The sequence below is a fragment of the Haemorhous mexicanus genome, chromosome 3 (genome assembly GCF_027477595.1).
Source record: "Haemorhous mexicanus isolate bHaeMex1 chromosome 3, bHaeMex1.pri, whole genome shotgun sequence".
In the NCBI taxonomy this organism is placed as follows: domain Eukaryota; kingdom Metazoa; phylum Chordata; class Aves; order Passeriformes; family Fringillidae; genus Haemorhous; species Haemorhous mexicanus.
Window position 1 is genome coordinate 62,890,861 of NC_082343.1, and position 21,945 is coordinate 62,912,805.

The following is a 21,945-nucleotide window of genomic DNA, read 5'->3' on the forward strand; positions in this document are numbered from 1 at the left end:
GTGTGAGAATCCTTCTCAGTCATTTTCCACAGTCAGGCAAATATCTCGGAGCTGCAGTAATCCAGGGGAGAGTGTTTTGTAATGATAATGACCTTCATCTGCTGCAAACGGAAGGTGCTTTCCATGACAAGGGTGATCACGCTGTTAAATACATAAGAAAAGAAAGCCAGTCTCCCCTCTGCAGCGAGGGTGGGATTACTGCTAAACCAGCCTGTTCAGTGGCTTGTTCTGACTGGTCTCATTACTTTTTTAGCGTCGAGCCCCCTTCCTCTGCCCTAAGGACTTGTTAGATTTATGGTCCTTCAAGCTGTAAGGGAAACCACCTCCTGCCAGTTGTAATAGGAAGGGCCCTAGACTTGGGGGAGCCAGAAGAAACAGAAAGATGGGACCTTCCTGGTCCTTGGCCAAAGGATTGTCAGAAGGCAAAAGGTGGTGGAGAAGGAAATGGGGTTAGAGCTGATGGTTGGCTTGCATATCTTGAGAGCTTATGGCTCAAACACTATTTTAATCCTCCCAGGGGTAGTGACCAAAGAGCAAATTTTCCCTTTCAGAACTTTTAAGTTTGGAAATCTTGCCAGTCTCAAGCGGTGCTGTTCATGGAATGTGTGACTTCACTATCAACTCAGTTAGCTGAATACAGAAATGAAAAAGCCCCCAGATATCCTGCATGGCTTAACCTGCCAATTCAGAGAGCTGTGTGTTTCCCACAGGTCCAGTATCATATTCTGTTCCCAGAGGCTTCTGGGATACTCTTACTATATCTCAAATGCCATTAAATAGCTGTATCTATGCAGCTGGATTAAGCTCCTTCAATCCATCCCAGACATTAAATAAGAAAATATCTCAGCAAAGGGACTACCCAAGGGTATCTAAAGCTTCCTGAAATGTAAGGGAATATAAGAAGCTATAAGACTGCTAGTAGTTGATATTAAACAAAAATGGAGAGAGAGTACAGTCCCTCTTCTAAAGCCTCTGATTTCTTACATCTTATGACAGCCTGTTTGTGAGGTCATCAGGGTTTCTCTGAAGCTGTCACACAAATAAATTTGGAGTTAGGTGTGAAAAGGAAAAATAGGCTCTGACAAGATGTCAGCTAAGATAGTGGTAGATGTTTGCAGATAAATGGGAGTATTTGCCACACCCAGCAGAGCCGGGAATAACAAAATGAAAACAGTTTATAAAGGGGGAACTGGCACACCGTCTTCTTTCTGTGTCAATGGGATAGAGACAAGAAATGCTTTGATGAGAACTTTGACTGGGAGAAGCAGAAGGATTCTGCAGAAACTTCAAATCACGAAGTTGGACATCTATTGATATTCCTGTAGAGGGAAGATAAACAGGAATTTTGAAATGGTGAATGTGCAAATTCTGTGCCAAGAGGACTAAATGAGAAGCAGAGAAGACCCCCAGCCAAGGAGGTGCACCATTTGTGCTTGCTTTGGTGGTATCATGCAGTACAGGAATGGTGAAATTTACCCTGTTGGTTTTATCTGGAAACTGTCTTTTCTGATGAAAGGAGGAATCAGGACTGAGTGGAGTCTACCCTGAGATGGAGTCTCTTTTATCTCAGATTAGGTAAATTAGGCAAGGTAGACATTTCCTAGGGATATGCCTTTCTTTGAGGTGATAACTAACATCATGTTTGTCAATGATCTTATGCCACTGCAGGAGTCAGAAACTTGAGACAAGATTTCAAGAGGTCTAGAAGGAATAGGATTTAGAAAATGATGGCTGGAGAAAAAGGGAGGAATGAGAAAAATAAGGCAACAGCAAGGGAAAAAGAGAGCTAAATGTCTGTAAAATTCCCAGAGGATGAACAACTTGTGTATGAGATGCTGAAATTCTCTTGGATTAGTCTTAGGGCACTATTGGCAGGTACAGCATTAGGTACCATCTCTGCTGAGAATGCCATGCCCAAATGAAACAGGGGTGATGGCACCTTTCCCTCTAAGATTAATGGTCTCTAAATAAGGTGTTTGAATGTTTACACAGCTGGAATGTGAGCATGCTTATATAAATGATCATTCAATGGCTGTACTGAAGTGTTGTAATGTAATTTTTCCACTAAAACTTTGATGTGCATACATCAAACTTTGAGCATGTAGTGTTGCTTACTTAATATTTTGAAATGCTTTTACCTTGAGTACCTTGAGCATTGATGCTAACTAATGCAGGTAGACCCAGCAATCAAGAAGTGTTAGCAATATCAATGCTCTTAGCAATACCATGACTTGGAATATGCATTGGCATCTAGCAAGGAAAATTCGAAATGCATTTTTCAAAGGAAATGTTATTAGCAGCTTCTGGGAGCTGACAAAAGCAATAATAATGAAAGACAAAGGCTGTACCAACACTGCTACCCATCAGCATCAAGTTCTAATGTATGATGTTAAAGGACTTCCCATTCAGTGCTGATAACTGAAGCTGTCTCCACAGCACAGCTGTTTCAGGAGATTGGTCTCATTACCATCACATGTTTTCTACATTGCTTTCCAGCCAGCAGATTAATCTCCATCCAAAGGAGTTGCCTCAAAGAAATATTCCAGAGCATCCCAGGTGAGGAACCTGGATCACTGGTTGGCAGTGAGCAGACTGACAGCATGCAGTAATGTTCTCATAAATACCTCTTTAACTCCATTGCTCCTATTTGAATTCACTCTCAAACTGAGGAGCCAGTAGGTCCTGTTGGCATTCATCAAAAAGAGATCTCTATCTTTGTCCTTAGCAACAATGAGGCTGCATTTACCATTCAGGAGTTGGTCTAAACCCATGTAAAGAGCAAAGAGTTGTCTGCTGTCAACACCAGAGGCGCTTTCATCACTCTTTGATTAGGCAGTCATGTTTGGTGTTAACATTTGTGTCCTTTACGATTTATGGTGCTGGCTTTCAACAGTAACTGAAAGCTTAGACCTTGGAGATCACATCATGCATAAGAATTGCTCCCTCCCTCCTCACAAACTGATGTAGCAGTTTCACTGCCTTGGCTGTGACACTGATTCATAAAGGTGTCCTCCTAGCTGGGGCTTTTTTACAAGAAGGTTCGAATACAATCTTGTATCTTGGGAAGAATCAAGATCCATTAAAAGGATATTTAGGAATCAGGTCTTTATTTAGAAATCTGCCTCCAATCAAATGACTATCATCTTGCTTCAGGAGATGGGAGGAATGAGGAATTTGGAGTCCAGTAGTTATTTGTTTGTATCTTTTCTTACTTTAATGTTAGCATCTTAACACAATCTGCTTGTATATGGTTCCAAGTAGAACCATGAATAGCAGGGGGCGAGTCACAGTCAAAAGGCATCTGGAGTGAAGGCAAAGAGCCTCATGATCTGTGTGCCTCCCAGACTTGAGTCTTCAGTCACAGATACCTGAGATGCCAAGAAGTCAAGAGTGTTTGTGGGCACGGGCACTAAGGAATGGGCTCCCTACTGCTGTCACCCTTTGAGTGTGAATCCAACAGAATGAGTGGGAGCCTTGGCAGGACCATCCTGCAGGCTAGGGCTACGTTACTCTGACAGGTACTGGGTATCCTCTGCTTACCTCATTAACTTCCTTTCCACATCCTTTTGCCTTTTTCTCTGTTCTGCTGCACTTCTCATAGGCTTGTGATTATAAGGCAGCTTCTTATTTAAAGATGGTGAAATAAAGTCTTGTTTGTTCTAGAAATATTTTTTTAAATCAATTTTTTTTGTTTAAAAAGAAAGGAAACCCTTTGCATTATAAACTAAGCATGCACATTGCTAAACAAGATAAAAATAATTAAATATCACCATTTAACATTCTTATTGTTGCAACTGAAATGGATGCTGCTGGTTACACAACTGAAAATTTGGCCAGAGGGGTTGGGTGACCTCAAGAAGCAAAGATTCCTCATTTAATGAGGCTATTTTTTAGTTCTGTCTAGCATACATGCTGAACTGTTAGCTGTGGCTTCTTCACGTATTTGGACAAGAGAGCCCAGCTTTGGTCTAGAGAAGATTGGTTTTGCACATTATCAAAATAACTGAGCTTTAACCTTATGGTCAGATTTTACTGGAATATTGCTGTGCTGTAGCTGGCTTTCTTGCTGAGATGGCTGAAGTGGAGAGGATCTAGAGTCCTCCCTAAATAATCAAGTGGTAGGCTGATAAACCAGTTCAGTGACCAGCTTCTCAAACCCAGATTCCTCCTGCAATGTTAAAGTTAGTTATAAAATATTTAAAATGACGCTTGGAGTCATTCTCCAATCAAATGGGTGCCCCACTGAGATAACTTCTTTCCACCAAAAGAAAGCCACCTCTCACCTTACCTTAAAAGCCAACTTATTCACAATCAAAGAAGTTGGGAAGATTACAGATAGTGATTGTTTTAAGCAGGATGAACACTGCAAGGCAGCCAATTCTAACACTGGCTTCTGCTTATATTACTCCCAGGTAATAGATGATTTACACTACAAAGTTTGGCCTTCCATTGCTATTTTTCCCCCCTAATAAACAGCTATGACAGCAATTCTTCCTTATACTACTGCCATAAGCTTGCCATCGCCACTGATGAAAATGGCAAATGGTCTCCTTTAGCTAATTGATGATATCATCGCCTAAACTAGCTCTCAAGGACAGAGCTGACCACAGGGAAAGTCCATCAAATCAAGCAGTGTTTGCCTTGACAAGGGGGCTGGTGAAAAGCTGGCATAAAGGTCCCAACTTCTTCTCGTGTTTGTTTCTAAGCAACCCAGTCAGTCAGTCTGTGGTTGCAGCACACTGGGTGGAGTTGTTTTGCTTTCTTGTCTCTGCAAGTAAGACACTGAAGGTGACAGCCCCTCGGGGAATGAGCCACCATGTTCCACATCAGCTGGCTGAAGTTCCTGCTTTATGGGCAGGAGGCCTGAAAGCAGACCCACAGGAGAAACCAGTAGTGAAAGGGCTGTTTGGAGTCAGAGACTTCAAGCTAGCTCTTGCACAGCATAAAAGCATAAATGCAATTTTAAAAGCCCTAACAAGTGCCCAAGTTTGTGTGTGTGAGAAAGCGTGAGTATCTTGAGACTGACAAGAATGGGTCATCCCTTGGTTCTGTGCACTGGTCACAGTGAATCAAGGGACAGCCAGGGAATAGCTTGGCAGGTTCAGGAATAGCTGAATGACCCAGTTGTGAACATGTGAATACTGGGATGGTATTCATAGTAGTAACCAATATAAATTACATACCAGAAACCATCAAAGGCTGATGCAGGAAGCTTGCAGAGATGACACACCTGCAGCAAAACAAAACTCTTCTGACTCTGAGTGATCTGATTTACACAGATTTCTTTTTTTTGTGGCTTTCTGCCTTTTCTGCACTAGGTTATAGAGGCTTTCTCAGCCAGGGTGAGAAACTGATGCTGCTAAGGGACAGGAGTGCTCAAGGATCATTCCCTAGGTACAGGATGGCTGGCAAATATAAAGCCATCCCAGAAAAACGAGATAGATTTTGTGAGGATTCTCAGTAGGTGAGTTCAGATGACCACATTACTGGGACCATTCTTCATAGGCATTCTTCAGGGCATCTGTCTCAAGACTGGCATGTCACTAAAGGAGACAGAATAATTCACTAAAATGAGCAGTAACACATTTCCAGGATCAAGTACTTGCACAAAATTTTCAGTGGTGTCCAAGGATAAAGCAGGTAATTTTTTAATTGTGATGTACAATTTTTCTCATATTAGATAACTGGAGGTAACTAATTTGATGCCAGTTTCTAGAATTTCAGGAGAGAGCTAGAGAACATATGGACCAAGAAACTTTCTGTCTTCACTGGCCAAGTTGGCAAGAACTGTAATGCAGACCCAAGAGATTAACACATTAGGAAGGAATCAACAAAGTTTTGGTAAACAGACCTAATTCTTCACAAATTCATTAGTTCTTTGAAGTATTCAACAACCCTGAGGACACAGGCAATCCAGCTGATATGGTTTACTTTAAATTCAGAAGAGATTTTAGCACATGCCTTTCAAAGGCTTTTAGAGGATATAATCTGAGGGGATAAACAGGAAGGTCCTTGAATGGATAAACAGTTAAAAGATAGAGCAAACAAGGCTATGCAGAAATGGCTGGGGTTTACAGTGAAAAATATTATGAATGCTTAGTTTAAGCAGTTCAATATATTTCTAAATGACATGAGAAAAGTAAACTGGTCGGCAGATTAGATTTTGTGATGCTACCAAGGATACTAAAGACAAAGACTGAAGAATTGCAGAAGGACCCCATTCCAGGGGAAAAAACCCAGCAGGTAAAATTCAGTACTGACAGATGGAAAATAAGGCACAAGGAGAAAACCCAGTCCTAACAACACTTATTGTGATGAGCTCTGAGCTTATTAGTGCCATTCAGAAATGCTATTTTTATACTAGGCCAAAGAATATCTGGCACAATGCTATGCAGCAGTCAAAAAAAAAAAAAAAACCACCAACAAAAAAGTTGATTACACAGAATTATTTAAGAAAGGAACAAAAGGCAGTGCATTATTCCATTATGTCCCTGTGGTGTCTCAGTATCTCAGCCAGTACTTTAAGTTACACTGCACCTATTTCATAAAAACTCCAGTGAAATTAGAAAACTTAAAAAGACAGTGACAAGGATAATTGAAAGTATGGACAAGCTTTCATAAGGGAATGATTAAATAGCTTAGGATGCTCTCGGCTGGAAAAGAGATGGCTGAGGACAGAATATGACATATCTGTAAAACTATAGTGGCATGGAGATGGTGAATAGGTTTAGAATCCAGTATGATAATTAGGAAGCAGAAGTAGCAGGAGAAAAACAAATAAATGCATTTCCTCTGACAGCATATAGTTAAACTGCCACATTTAAGGCAGGACTTTGTGGAAGGCATGATTTTATGAGAGTTGGAAAAGTAACTGGGAGAAGTAATTGAAGGGGAAAAAAATCTACTGAAGGCTGTGTAGCTATAAAGACTGAAGGCTATTAAATATAAACTTTGGGAGTCCACAAACCCCAGTGTAGTGAGGTCTTGACGAACTCACCACATACTCATCATTTATACTTTTTCCCAACACCTCTCCCAGGCAGGTAGGGGAGAGTATGCTACTAACTTGTCTCCCCACCTCTGCTCCTGTATTCTGAGGAAGAGGCCAGGAATGCCTATGCAAGCTGGTCACAAACAAGCACTGCTGTTGTAATCCCCTATTAGAAAGAGCACAGACTGTGCTAGTACAGAACCCTAGCAAGGGCCAGGGAGTCATGCAGGGGGCACATTAGGTATCTGTCCTGCATGCAGATCTTACTTCTTCTGTGATGCCAATGGCTATTGGTGTCTATGGATATAGACTAGGAGAGGCAGGTTTTTCACTGTGTGCTTTGTGCAACCATTCTTGGAATATCGCATGCATGATTTTAAAGAAGGATGATAATTAAAATGGAAAGTTTCATTGCACATGCAGAGCACTGCAAAGCGGTTTGGGATGTTGTGTGTTTCACAGCTCTGTGTCAGAAATGTTCTGGGGAACATTTTGAAGCGTCTCAACTCCCTCTGGCATTGACCCACAGGCCGCCCACATGTGTAGTCACAGCTGCATCGGTGACAATACAGACAGGAAAAGCCAGCAGCAATGCAGCCTGAGGATGGTAACTGTACCAACTGTGCATCTCTGTGTCCCTCAGATTGTTTCAGTGAGCAAATTCACTGGTCCACTGATGGATAAGCTACACACACTCAGGCTACTCCAGCTGGTGTACTGCTTTGGATAGCCACCCCTCCTCTTAGTAATTACTGGGTTTGGAATTACATCAGGGACAATAACAATAATTTTGAGGCAGGTTGTTAACTATCCTCACATACAAAAATACTTTTTGAAAACACTGACAGTTAAACTGCTCAAATAATGGCTTTCAGTACTAGGGTTTTTAGTTCAGCTGGTGTCCTTGGGGATAAAAATTCCAGCTGCATAAATGTGAAAGTTAGTTGTCCTGCTTTTAGGACCTGTATGGGTAAGAGGAAAATACTAAAATTCTCTTGGTAATAAGAGTTAATATTGCTAAATACTGAGTTGTCATTAGAACTGACTACTCATTTCCAATAAACCACAATGAGACAAACCAGACACAGGAACAGGAATTTCATGAGTAGCCTCAAAGGTGCAATTTGGGCTTGGGGGACTTGGCTGACAGGTATAGTTTTATATGAAAACGGATCTCAGTCTAACTTAGAATATGAGGGTGAGTTCAGAGAGCTGGAACTGAAACCACACTGCTCTTTCTGCTGAGCTTGACTACACTCCAATCACAGAGGTCACATCAAATGACATGAGCTAAAAAAGCTGAATAATCAGATAAAAAGGCTGATTTTTTATAATTCTGTCTTTAATTTCTTCATAGGGAGAACCTGCAATGGATTTGCATATAAAGTGGCTTAATCGAGAATACATGAAAACTCAGAGGAACTGGGAAGAAGTGGATAACAGAATGAATGTGACAATAGAAATACGGAGAAAGATGATCAGCGATAAGGCACCTTTAAAAGATGTTCTTAGACTGTTTCCTTTCTTAAGATGCCCTTATCAGGTAACAGAACTATTTTTAATAATGACATTGAATCCTGTGTAATAGATGTGATACATCTGTAGGCATGTATTTCACAGGATATTTCCACTGAAGTATTCATCAGCAATGTTCTCTTTAATCTAACTCATATTGAAGCTAATCCCATTTTAAAAGGCTCATCAGTTCAATTCTGGGTTAAAGGTGCCACACATACCACCAGTGTCACTGTTTGGTGTTACTTGATGCATTCCTTCCCTGCTTTGAAAAAATATTTCATCACCCTCTCGAGTTTATAATCTTATTTAACTCAGCTAGTTTCATTCTGTCTTCAAAGTGCATGCATTGTTTACAGTTTTGGTTTTGAGGTTTGCAATACAAATACTTGTTTTTCTTTTAGCTTTTTAGGGAGTTCCAGCTTCTCACACACATGGACATTTATAAGAAAACAGTCGAGATTTTGGAGATTTATTCAGAAAACATATTGTCCCTGTATGTGGTGAGGAATAATCCAATTAACATTATGCTGCAAGAAAATCTGAAGCAGCACACAGAGGAAGACGTTCTGAAATGTCAGTACAAATCTCCTATGCTCTGAATATCAGAGTTTTGTTGTAGCTATTGTTCTTACTTATGTAACTAAACTAGTTTCAATTGTACTGCAAACACATTTCAAAAATGTTATGGTTTCTTTGAAAATATAGAGTGATGGTGAAGCATTGAGAATAAAAGCTACTAAATTAGTGGGAAAATTAAGTCAGTCAAGCATTGAAACTTTTTTTTCCACTGAATAAAAGACTGCAGGTTTGATAAAGTAAGTAATTACCTTAAAATAAGTATTGCTAGATGAGCAGAAGTATGTATTTCTAGATATGAGTGCTTATTATTTTCTAAAAATACCCTCAGAAAATGAATTTTCTGCTTTAGAAATAGCCCCATAAAAAAGACACAATTTCCTTCACAAGTCAAGTTTCTATGGTTATAATCTTTACCCCAGTAAAATTAAAGAAGTAGTTCCCAGTAACCATTTCAGGCACCTCATCTCTGCAGAGACACACTGCAGGAAAAAGGGCACAGAGTGGTACCTCTGGGGAGGTCCACGTACCCTGGATGTGGGGGAGCACCTGCTGACACTCAGCTTCTTTCAGTCTGAGAAATCTGGGGAGTGTGGTCCTGCAGGGACAGAACTTTTCAAGCAGTCACTCAGAATTGCCATTCTTGCTCAGCTGCCGCTGCCTGTGCCCAGGCTTAGCTCTCTGAGAAGTCCTCCTTAGACTCACTTTCTGTCAAACAGGAATAATAATTCTAGGATGTCAATCCAAGGTCACATCATTTGAAGACATGTGTGTCCTATAGCAGTTTCACTCAATTTATTGCCAGGTCATTTTTGAAAGAAGCAGGAAGTGTAGGTGAAATTTCTGGGGATTTCCTTTGCTAAGGTTAAAAACAAAAGTACTCCTGATAGATTAAAATTCTTCAATGAATAGTCTAATCCAGAAAGCCCTTATGGACTTTCTTTTCATAGCTTTGGCCAAGGAAATCTATGGATACAGTAAGTAATTTCCCCTTTTCTTATACAGCATTTCCACTGAGATTTTGACTCATGCCTTAGTAAAGTCCCAAGGCCTTTCCTTCTCTGTTTTTCTCTCACAAACAACTTGACCTGGCACCTAGATAATAAATGCATGGTGAGGTAAGTTCAGTGAAGCACATGACACCAGAAGCCTGACCTGCAAAAAAGATGTTATAGTCAGTAACAGGTGAGCCAGAGGGATGGCAGGTACCAGGTGCCAGGAGGTTCTGCAGCACCAGCTGGTACCACAGTCTTCAAAGCCGAGTCCTGGAAACAGAACTCCCCAGACTTCCAGTTTACTGGGGAGAGAGGAGTTTGGGGAAGGGCAGTGAGAGCAGGAAGACTACTCAGCTCACAAACTCAACTAAAAGCAACCCAAAGGCCAACTTACTATTGTAAGGAAAATTGAATTGTAATGTTGAGTTGCGGAGTCCCATGAATTATTTGACACTACTGTTCATTACCAGATGAGTTGCCTAAATATTGACTGCAGTACAAACTACTCTTCAGAGTGGACTGAACAACAGCTCCACTAGTGAGCTGTTATCTATTACATAGGCTGCAGTCTGTTTTTCCAGGATGATACTGCAGTGCCAGAAAGTTTTCATTTGTAATTTAGTAGAAATCCTTGCCTTTGACAGATATGAAAATGACTGCTGCATGTTTACTCCTGCCAGAGGTCTTTGGAGATGATTCCAGTCTGTTTGCTGCAGTGAACGAGGAGGTAGGAGACAGAGCACCAGCAGCCTTGGTCTCTCTTCCTTTTATCACCTGCATATGCACATCACCTGGCCTTTTGGTGGCTCAGCTTAGTTCTGGGAAGAGGGGACATTAGCCTGCCTTTTGAGTAGAAATACTCACAGAAATACTACCTGACTTCAAAGGAGTGTTATCTGACTTACTTCATTCTCTGACCTGTTCATCAGAGCAATGTTGTGGCATCATCTGAAATACCCTTTTTTAAATTTAGGTAAAGGCAGTGACACCGGTGTTGGAAGTGAAAAATCCCTTCAACGTGAATTCCTGCGAGTTTGCCCTGTACATAGAAAGGGAAGAGCTGGCCCAGCTTGATGACTGCACCATGGCTCTGGCAGCACTGGTGGCTGCATTCCATGTGTTTGATATCCCATGCCCAAAGAGAATTCACAGGACACTGAACTTCCTGGAGTCCCTGGTCTTTGAGGTGAGGAACCCAGCATCCCTGCCCACCCCGGTAAAGACAGGGTTGCAGGCACCCAAGCCTCCAGTATCTGATGGTGCACCCAGCCCTCCTCTCAGGAGCATTTGATATTTTGTCAAAATAAATCCATTTGTGCCATTCTTTCTAGTGAAAGTGTATGTATATTTAAAAGCTATGTTTAGTAGTGCCCTCCTTTTTTTATTGTACTGGCTACTTCTAACAAAAAATTAAAACTCAAGCAATTTCATTATTTTAAATGTAGATTTTAGAGCAGTCTAGAGATAATAAAACTTTCTAGATTACTTCATGTGTTATGTCTTATTTTTCTATAAGTAGCATTTGAAAAATTCAGATATTTTGATTTGATTGTAAGAATTAAAAAAATTTTGAGCAACATGAGCATTTCACTGCTTTAAATGGTAATACAGTTAATGTTTTGAAATGGCACAAATTAAACATTTACTTATTACTATTACTTTATTATGTTATGATTGCTGAGAGCCTAATATAATGATTTTAGTGTTTTAAAATGGTGGGGCTGATTTTCAGTTTACAGGATGATGACTCTTTTCTGTTTTCTTCTTGCATGAAGCGTTTTGTTTTAACATTAATCCTGAATTTACTAAATAGGCACTCTAAGATGAGCTCTCAAAGCAGCAAGAATGACTTGTCTGGGATGCTGCCATGTGCATTGGTAACCACAGCTTTGGTGCTGCAGAGGGAATGCCTCATTTTCTTTCCAAATTTGTTCCCTGGAAGAAATCAGCTTTCTCCACATGGTGACTCTGTCTGCCTACACAGAGTAGAGCCCTCTCCTCTCTTCTTCCACAGCCTCTCTCTTTCCCAACACTCTATTCTTAACTCCTGTCTGAAAATCCCAAGGGATACTGGCTGGTAGTGCACGGCTTTGGGCAAGTGCCTGGTGACAGGAACAGCAGCCAGGACCCATTGCATTATTCAGAAATAAAACCTGGCTTTTTATTAAAACACTGCTTTTTATTAGAGACCAATCTCCCACCAGTTCCAAAATGTCAGTGTAGGCAAAGCAGCACCTGTGGTCACGATTCTTTAAACACTCAAACACACAGCCTGGAAGATCACAGAAGGTTTGTTAAATTTTGGCTGTGCAGGGGAGACTCCAAGGCAGTGATTACAGTGGGAGATCCTTCGGGATGAAAGGAGATGGCTGCATTTGCTGGCCAAACTCCTGCTATGGCTTCACAGGGTTCCTGTGGAATGCAGGGAACCTTTACCAGTGTGAGGGCTCAGCTACCACTGATACAAAACGAAAACCAATGCCATTTCAGAGATTCAGTAGGTCTGATCAGTGGTTTTAATTTCCAAGTGAATTTGTTGGCTGTAGTTTTTGTAACAGAGGTGGCTACACTCAGCTACCTCATCATATGGGATACAAAAGTAAGGATTATGTATGTCCTCATTATTGTATGGGATAGCTGTGTGAATAAAAAATTGGGGTCAAGTGAGGTTTATTCTACATCTTGTAAACAGTATTAATTTAAATCCATTTCTTAAACCACAGTACTTTGCAAGTAGTTGTATATAAAGATTCAGGGAGGTACTAACATCCCCAAGTAATCTCTGTTGAGCTGCAAATCTCTTTGTTAGTTATCACTGCAGGCTGTAGACCTGGCACAGACACAGAGGGCAGAGGAAAATAAACTACACAGAAGGAGAGAATGAAAGAAAACGGAATTTAGCTTTTTAGAGACCTGCCTGTGCAACTTCAGGGGCAGGTGGTGACAAAGTCCAGGGCTATAAATGGCATTCTGATTGTAATGGCCAGGGGGATGTGAGCTTTGGGAGGAAGTGTTGAGGGAGAGGGCACACATCAGTAGCTTAGTTGCTCTTTTAAAACTACTGGCTGCACTGAGCTACAGTGAGTAATCACTCCATACCACACCCATCAGGAGCAGCTGGGTTCATCTGGGAGTCCTGGGCACACACAAAGGTAACAGAGGCTCCAGTTCAGGTTTTATTTGTATTGTAGTACAATAAGAGTGCAATTTGAACGTACACATATTGAACAAAATGTAAAAATATTATTTATGCAATGCTATGAGAGGAAATTAACAGAGCAATGCAACTTACTTAATACTGACCCTGTTTCACCTCATATTATGGCAGGTACCAGTCACCTACACAATCTGGAAGGGACACAGAGAGTGAAAACTTCAGAACTCCAGCCAAAGAAAAGCCTAGCAAAATCTGTGGGAAGATGTAACATTCTCCCAGCTCTGTGCAATGGGAATGTTCTGTTTGTTCTCAGTTCTACAGCTGAGCAACTGCCCACTGCAGCACTAAACAGAGGGCTTCCAAAAAACCTGATCCAACTCTTCTCTCTCTTCTTGCAAAGTAATTCTGGAGCAGTCCTCAGTATACAGGTAGCTAGGCTTTCTCCCATATAAAGTGCATCTGGTTTACATCTTGCACGTATATATAACACGTGCAACGACTTTCCCCACAATAATCCTCCAAGAAAGAAGGTTGCCTCACCTCAGTACCTGCTGGTGACATCTGCAGCCTGCTAATGACCTAGTGAATTGCGAGTATTTTACACCTAGCATGTGCCAGTGCACCACAACCATTTAAGTATCCTTTTCCCTGTGCTTTGCCTTTCTCCATATGCCTTATTCATTTACAAGTCAGAGTTTTCGGCTAGAAAGTGGTGAGTAAAATAATTCTCCCACCCCTGGGAAAGCAAACCTCTGTTGAATATGAAACCAGGGTAGCAATCCTAGCTCGAGCACAGTTTTTCTCCATTGTTGTGGTAACTATGCTGAAAACTGGGAAGTGCAGACACAATTGAATGTAATTTCTTTTCTGCTAATTTCCTTGCCTCAAAATACTCCTATTTTCTTCCATGTTCTGAAGGACTGTAGCAGACTCCATGTAAATGGCTGAGACTCTATTGTGCAGCATAAAAAAAAAATCTTCAAACTTTATTTTTCAGTTGCAGCCTTCTCTATACTGGTCTTTTGATAAAATACATGAAAGATGCTGGTGGCAAAACTCACGTAACATTTTTGTAATCGTGCAAAAGTAAAAACATTCAGTTATCAAAAAAGCATTATAATTTCAACCCCAACAAGGTTTGTTTTGTTACAAGCAAACAGACAGTTTTATTATCTGTAAAGTAATATGCTGTAGCATAAAGTGTCACATATGTAACATTAAGTGTTTCATTTTCAAACTATGGCACAAATACACATTAGCCATAACAGTCTCATCTGGCTACCTGTAGCCTAATTTTTGGCTGATCAGTTTTTATTTTGATAAAATGAAGTAAAAGCTTCTGAAAAGTAAAATGGGTACATGAAGTACATTTCAAGAATCCTTAGAAAATATTAACGTTCCCTTATATAATACAGCATAAATAATTAAGGAAGGTTTTCTTGATGTCCAGAGAGAGTTAGGGATCCTAACCATCCATGGAGAATTAGCGCCATAAGTTTGGTAAATAAGACCAGCTGACTCGGTTGTCACACAGTACCTTCTCAAAAGCTTGAACACTTCCCAGAAGGATTCAGATGTGTACTGGCTCCAGGAGAATATAAATAGTCCACCAGGGCTGAACTTCAGTTTCTTCCTTTCTGAGAGTCCTTACTCAACACTTCTAGTGAGTCTTTGTGCTTTGAATAAAACATGAGCTCCAGTGGAGAAAGCTGGTTCCTGCACATTTTCCATTATCTTCAAAGTTCATTGTGTGAGTTTTTCTCTGCAGCTTTGAACATCAGAATGGAATTAAAGATTTTTAGGGCTGGTCCCAGTTTAATGCTCATTATTTTGACTATGTCTGATTGGGTCATTAGCAGGAATGCTTCTCCATCAATTTGCTTTAAAAGAAAAACACACAAAGCTATTAATAGGTCTGACAGTACAGCAGTATAAAAGTTTCAGAAAACATGAAAAGAAAAGTCCCAGCAACTTCAGACAAAGTTAAGGACTGGCAGAATACAAAGCACTTTCAAATGCTTTCAGGAGAGCTTTGATTTCAACCTTTAGACAGATCAGCTAGGCTAAGAGAACAGGATGATTTTCCTCCTGCTCAAAAACAACCATCTGGCTAATTTTTAGCTAAATGGTTCTCATTTTCATACTGACAATATAAAACCTATTGAAAAGTAAAGTGGGTAAGTTAAGTGTAATTCAACTATACTGAAGCACAGCAATGCTTTTAAACATTTAGCTATTCCTTTTATGCAAGCATCCATAGGAGAAGCTTCTGGATCCCACTCCCAGCTACGGAGCTGGAATCCCCTTCAGGCCACCACTTCTCTGCTCACTAAATAGCAAACTGAAATTAATTTGATCCCAGATGAAAATAGGGGCCAGGCTAATAAAACTGCCTCTTCGACACAAACATAACAGAACATTTCAAACACGGAATATTTTTTCTTTGTATTGTTGATATTTTACTAAACATTACAAATAAACATTCTCCTGTAAGCAAATCACTCTCTCAGCAGGAGTGCTAAATCCCAACAGGAAGAGCCCCCAGGGTCCTCACTTCAGGGGCTTTAATGGGGCAACATTTCCTATGCAACCTTTGGATCACTTAGGTATCTATAGGTAAACTCTTAGTGTAAGCGGGATAGCTATACATAAAATGCAACTCTGGTTAGATAGGAGCACTGCTTAGCCTTAAAGATACTAACCTTAGCTAAAAACATTCTAAATTCCTGTAGGGCTAGGAAACAAGTTTTCTGAATCAGACATTCTGCAAAGGACACTCCAGCATTCTAAGTTGAGGAACACTGCAGTCAGACAGCACCATGTGGTAACCCACAATTACTTTCTACTCATTTCGTACACAGAGCCAGACTTGGTGGGCTCAGAACTTGAAGTGTGTGAACTTGGGGCCCCCCAAATAAAATGCTGAAGCATCTTAACAGAAGCAGGCTGAGGGTTCATTTCCATAGTAGAAGTTTGAACCAGCAACTTCTACTGATGTCAGCCAGTCCATGCCTCAATGACCTCACTGACCTCAGTGGGGGACATTTAATTTACTATTAAATGTCACAGACAAAGCCTGAGAGGCTGAATCCTAGAGGAGGGAAATATTTTCTCACACCTCTGAGAATTAAAGTGTTAAGGATTCAGCATCTCTGTGGCACTTGCTGTTTGCGGACTTGATCAGCAATATGCCAACTTTTATTTCTAAATTCATTGATGAGACACCCTAAGTGACATAGGGGACTATCCAGGCTTGAAGAGTAAAATGCTCAGCATCTGAGCTAGTGCCAAATGCCCAGAGATGCAGCCTCTCAGTCTATAATAGTCATTACAGTCTACAGCACAGCCTGAAAACTTCTGTTGCAGGAGATTAGCAGGGCCATCTGCAGGCATTTTCCTCAGGAGGTGCCTTCCCAGGTCTAAGCAACAAAATTATTCTTCACTTGAAAGGCTGGCTGACTCTGCCCATTCAGGTCATCTGGCTGGGATAAGCACCTGATCACTCTGGCATCTGTGATCAAACTGCTTTCTTGAAGCCAAGCATTAACAGGAATAACAAACCTCTGAGCAGAATAAAAAAATAAGACAACCTAGTTTGTAAGGCCTAATGTATCTAAAAGCCCTATCCATTCCTAATGACAACTTTGGAAAAACAATCTTCTCAGATGACAGAAATGCACACCTGGAATGCTCACAAAGTGAGTACATGCTCCCTTGAACCTCAGAACCTTCAGATCTTCTCACTTGCTGCTGAGTTAAATCACATTCATAAACTGGCTATATTAGGAGGAAGAGCATCAATTGCTAAATGTGATAAGACAAGATGCAGTGAGTTTTAAGAGATGGTTATCTCGAACCACTGTTCTGCTTTTTTTTACTTATTAACATCTGGGACAACTAAAAATAACATCCTTGCTTATAAATTGTGTCCAAACAGACCAAGAGAGAAACAGTAGTAAGCCACAAAGTTTGTAAGTAATTTCAATTGGCAGGAACCAAGCTGGAAAAATACCAGGCTAACACTTGGCTGGTTTTCTCTTTACATTCTTCCCATCTCCTGACCTGAGAAACAACCTTATCTTCCATACATTTGCATCTGACTTTAAACAATGTGGCATTGAAATGGGTTGCCCAGGGAGGTGGTGGAGTCACCATCCCTGGAAGAGTTTAAGAGGCATCTGGATCTGGTGCTGGGTTGGCAAGGTTTAGAGGCTAGAGGGATAGTGCTAGGTTGGAGGGTTAGACCTAATATTTTAAAGACCTCTTCTAACCCTGATGATTCCATGATTCCATACACTTCATCCTACTCATTTATATGTGTTTCTACCAAGCTTTCTTGTCTCTGTCTTTTTTTACGCACCTCATCTTTAAACACCTTGCCATGTTCTTCACATCCTGGTAAACTTCGTATAAATTCAGAGACCTGCCACCAAAGCATACAACAAAAGATTTAGTAAGACTCATGTTTTCTCAAAATAGTCTTTAAGGCTGACAATCATTAGAGTCTTTTAGCTATTGTTTTTACAGTCTCATATTAGGCGTTCCACCTTCTTCTGTAAGTGCATAGAGTCATGCTTCTTTTTTTCTCTGATTAAATGAGATCTAACTGCCTCAGATGCAGAGAACAGTCACAGGTACTTGTGAAAGTAAAGTAATGACAAGATCCTGTCTGTCCAAGCATTGCTACATACCTGAACAGAGGCTCTAATCTTAAAATCAGGTGTTATGGCCTGACCATATCCATACAGTTCCTCTCTGCACTATATTCTCAGTCTCCAAATCAGTGTGCCACATCCAAACTATGCACCAGGAACAGCTTCTTGCTTCATGCAGACCCCTACACTGGGGTCCATTCTTCCAGAACAGTTGTGTGGGGACTAGATGTTGGTAGTGGAGACCATGAGCACTTGATATGCTGGGCCATACATTTAGCACTTCTCTTTACAACCAATGAATATGCTTGTATATATATATATATATATATATATATATATACACATACACACACACATATTTATCTGTATCAATAGTCATATGAATTGATACTTCTGCTTCTGGGGCTGGATGGCAGTGGAATGAGCATTTTGGGGATCAGTTACATTAGGTTTGGCTGAGTCTATTCCTCTGAGTAGTCATGTATTATTCTTCATCTATGGAGATAATCTAAAGATCTGAATCAGCCTTCAAGGACAGTGGTAGTAAGATAGAAGACAAAGGGGGAACCTACCTCATCGGTACTCCACTTAGAAACTTTGCTGGCTGGGATCCCAGCTACACTTGGAAGGAGCTTGCTCTGCTGTTCCCAGCGCAAGGGTAGGCCAGGGATTTGCAACTTCGAAGACACGATAACTGGCTGGGAGAGAAGCCTCTGCGTGTTGGGTTCTTCAACATCTTCAGCAACAGGAAGCAAGAAACAAGAATTAAATCCCTCAGTCAATGATGAGATCAGTCACGGTAAGAGCACATTCATTTCTATTCATGGGCCTCCCTACACAAGCTGTACAGGTTTGCTTGAATAGTAAAATGCCATGAATGCCATACCAGAATTGGAAGTGCCATGACTGTTCTTCCACTAGTATGACTATCATTATATTGGCTCTCTATAAATATAACTACTCCTACACGGAAGAAGTCTCTTTCAACACAACACAATTCCATGCCATCAGAGCTGTTAGCATAACAAACCACAGGTCAAACAATTTTAATTATTTTGGTACAATAAATCACACTCACATTTAATAGTAGTACAGCAATACAAGAATTAACTTAATTTTGGGGTTGAGCTGTTCGAAAATCAAAAGCAGCACTGCACTGCTACAAAATTCCAAGTGAATCAGTTATACAGTCCCAGCCCACACAACATTTATGGCTCATCCACAACAAAATGTTTTTCAGTTCTTCTGAGGAAAAAACGCAAATGTCTGCAAATTCTCTGCTTCTTTAATTGAATGTTTTGTTTGGAAAATAACATTAAACTCCTCCGTGCTGCATTTTATCTCACTCATCCATAATGGAAGGAATGATCTCCCATCCCACTGTCCCCAAAGGTAATGCACTCATGGGAGGCTGCCTTCAGACACACACTGCTGCTGTTGTCTGGAGAAAAGCAGCAGCTGCAGATGTGTGCAGCAGGAAGAGCCAAGAGTCATACCTCGAATGATGCCAAACTGCATATGACATCCCTGTTCATTTAGATCCATTGGCAATGCAAAAGCAACATGTCTGCTCTCTGAACTCAGGCCCAAGTGCTTCCCAATTGCCAAATAAAATTGTGGAGAACCTCTGAAATTCATTTCTTGAAGGAACTGCCAACAAAGTACACTCTTAATGCCTGATATTCCTTAATGACATGGTTCATGCAGTTACTCACAAATCCCTATACTATTTTTGTTTGGATTGCTCATTTCTGTTGCAGTTCCATTCCACTTTCATTCTTGAGAAGCTGCTATTAACCACAATGTTCTAGTTTTCACACATTTGCAACCAACAACTAGGGCACGAATTCCCATTATGGACTTTTGCCAGCACAGTGGGGCTGGTCTATAATACACCTAATAGGATGTTATCACATTTGCTTGTGCTGTTCTGCTCCTCCAGCCTAGTTTTTTGTTACCTTCAAGATTTGTCCTCATTTCCTATTATTAATGCCTATTAATGCCTATTATTCTGAAGTTGAGTCTTAAGCCATTTAGTCAGCACTGTCAGCCCACTCATTCATTTCCTTTAAAATAGACTCCTTAATATTTTACTGCCATTACACACTCATTCTTCAAAGAGAGTTCCCTAAATGTCTTTTTACACTTCACTGTTGTTTTACAAATGCTCCTTAGAGCCTCTAATACTAATAAAAATCTCAGTGAGAAAGGAATGTGAAAGGTAGCAACTATGCTGACTGTAAAGCATATTTTACAGAACAGTATCTTTCTAATTGTTTCCTCAAATCCCCTCCCTATCCTTACTCTCTGATCTTTTCCTCCTAGATAAGGTCTCTCAAGAGCTGGAAATGTTAAGTGTTCAACAATTTTTTCCCTTAATTCACAAAACATGCAATATATTGATAGTGCCACATAAATAGCAGACTATAATGCTGTGTGAAGAAAATACTACACAAATCACACCCTGTATTCACACGTTTAAATATATGTATACACACAACAGCACATAGGTACAGGCATAGTGAGCACCATTCTCAGACTGTGTAGTATCTGCCTCATAGGTAAGTCAAAGAGCACAAATGGACCATGTATAGTGCCAATTTAAACTAGATTGAAAAATTAAAATAAAAGTCCCTAGCCCTGTGGCAGATATAACCACAACAGCAAAAAAAGGGAAATTTAGATTTAGTGTGGGTAACCTCGTAACAGGGAGTCCAGAACACACCACTTTGGCTACAATCTATATCTCTAATACCAGACAGTTAAAAGTTTTCCCTGCCCTCTAAGGTAGGGAATGCTCTGGAGTGTTTCTCACTCTGAACCCCCTGCTTCCCACAGAGAGACAATCTGTCTTTCTGGGCCATAGAAAACAGGAGATATATTCCAAGTTATGTCTCAACTGAGACATTTAGGAGAAGAGTAACTTGAGGCACACCAGAGGTTAGCCAGTTTCATCACAGAGCCACAAACAGCTTCTTCAAGCACTGAAGTGAAGAAACAAAATCTGCTTGCCAGCTCCACAAGATAGCAGCCACATGCACAAAGTTCACACTTTTAAACCTTAACCATGTCTTCTCTGCTGACATTTTGCTTCAGCATCAGCCCACCTGCCTTTACATTGTTCTTCTTACTTTATGCCACCTTGTTATCCTTCTCTCTGATAGTTCATCTCTATCTTCTTAATGAGTTACCACAGAACAAAATAAGAACTTATATTTCATAGAAGGCAAGTGGCAAATACTTTCTAGCATTAATGAGAGACCATTAACACTGCTCATTGCCTCCTGCATGGGTCTAGTTCTTATATATATATATGCATATATAAGGTTTTTAAGCACAAAATTTATGCCCGTAAAAAAAGTTAGTATGAAGGGGCAGTGATTTCAGTAGAGTTCATTAGCTCCAAATAATCTTTCTTCAAACAAAGGGAAGACAGCAGTACACATTTTATAAAGTTATCAGTAGGGAACTAGTCAAATGAGTATGGCAAAAGTAGGCTGAAGAATAACAAGGTAAGTGACATGCCAAAAAACCAGGGCAACAAGCACAGGTACCAACAGTGACAGTTCATAAATGCACAATTATTTTATCTTGAGGTTTCCATGACTATGATAGCAAGAACTTAATGATCCATTTTCATCTTACAGCTTAAATGTGCCATCCTACTTAAATAAATAATAACATAACATTTTGTGGTTAAAAAGGACAACTTTTCCAGTCAATAATGTAAGAAAATGTTCTATTTTCCTAAAGCTAACTATGCAAGAACCTAGCAAGCAGAGATTGTTGAAAACCAGTGAATTTTGTCAATGCTTCACAAAATCAGGCTAGTCTTCTTATAATTAAAAGGACAATTTAAAATGCTCCCAACTATTTGAATTTTTTTTGTGTCAAATAATGCAAAAGTTAACATCAAGGCTGCATATTTCCCTCTTGCTGAGACAAAATAGCTAAAATTACTAAAAAGTCTCTTCTATTTGCTTTAGAGACTTGCTTCTTTTAATGCTTTTCTACAGAATTCTGAAGTACATGTTTCAAAACACTAATACAGTT

At 40.2% G+C, this 21,945-nt stretch overlaps 2 protein-coding genes across 10 annotated transcripts in view; one reads left to right on the forward strand and one right to left on the reverse strand.

Moving 5' to 3' along the window:
* SAMD3 (sterile alpha motif domain containing 3) overlaps positions 1 to 11,565 on the forward strand; it is a 40,716-nt gene extending 29,151 nt beyond the window's left edge. For all 3 annotated transcript variants that reach the window (XM_059842122.1, XM_059842123.1, XM_059842121.1), the window contains 4 exons: positions 8,349 to 8,534; positions 8,911 to 9,082; positions 10,725 to 10,807; positions 11,054 to 11,565. In XM_059842122.1, the coding sequence (XP_059698105.1) occupies positions 8,349 to 8,534; positions 8,911 to 9,082; positions 10,725 to 10,807; positions 11,054 to 11,371 (759 nt within the window). In that variant the 3' untranslated portion in view covers positions 11,372 to 11,565. The remainder of the gene's footprint in view (positions 1 to 8,348; positions 8,535 to 8,910; positions 9,083 to 10,724; positions 10,808 to 11,053) is intronic.
* Positions 11,566 to 13,243: 1,678 nt separating this feature from the next.
* The window catches only part of L3MBTL3 (L3MBTL histone methyl-lysine binding protein 3), a 78,297-nt gene continuing 69,595 nt past the window's right edge, over positions 13,244 to 21,945 (reverse strand). For all 7 annotated transcript variants that reach the window (XM_059842115.1, XM_059842117.1, XM_059842120.1 and 4 more), the window contains 3 exons: positions 18,465 to 18,628; positions 17,598 to 17,660; positions 13,244 to 15,117 (listed from right to left, as the gene is read on the reverse strand). In XM_059842115.1, the coding sequence (XP_059698098.1) occupies positions 14,974 to 15,117; positions 17,598 to 17,660; positions 18,465 to 18,628 (371 nt within the window). In that variant the 3' untranslated portion in view covers positions 13,244 to 14,973. The remainder of the gene's footprint in view (positions 15,118 to 17,597; positions 17,661 to 18,464; positions 18,629 to 21,945) is intronic.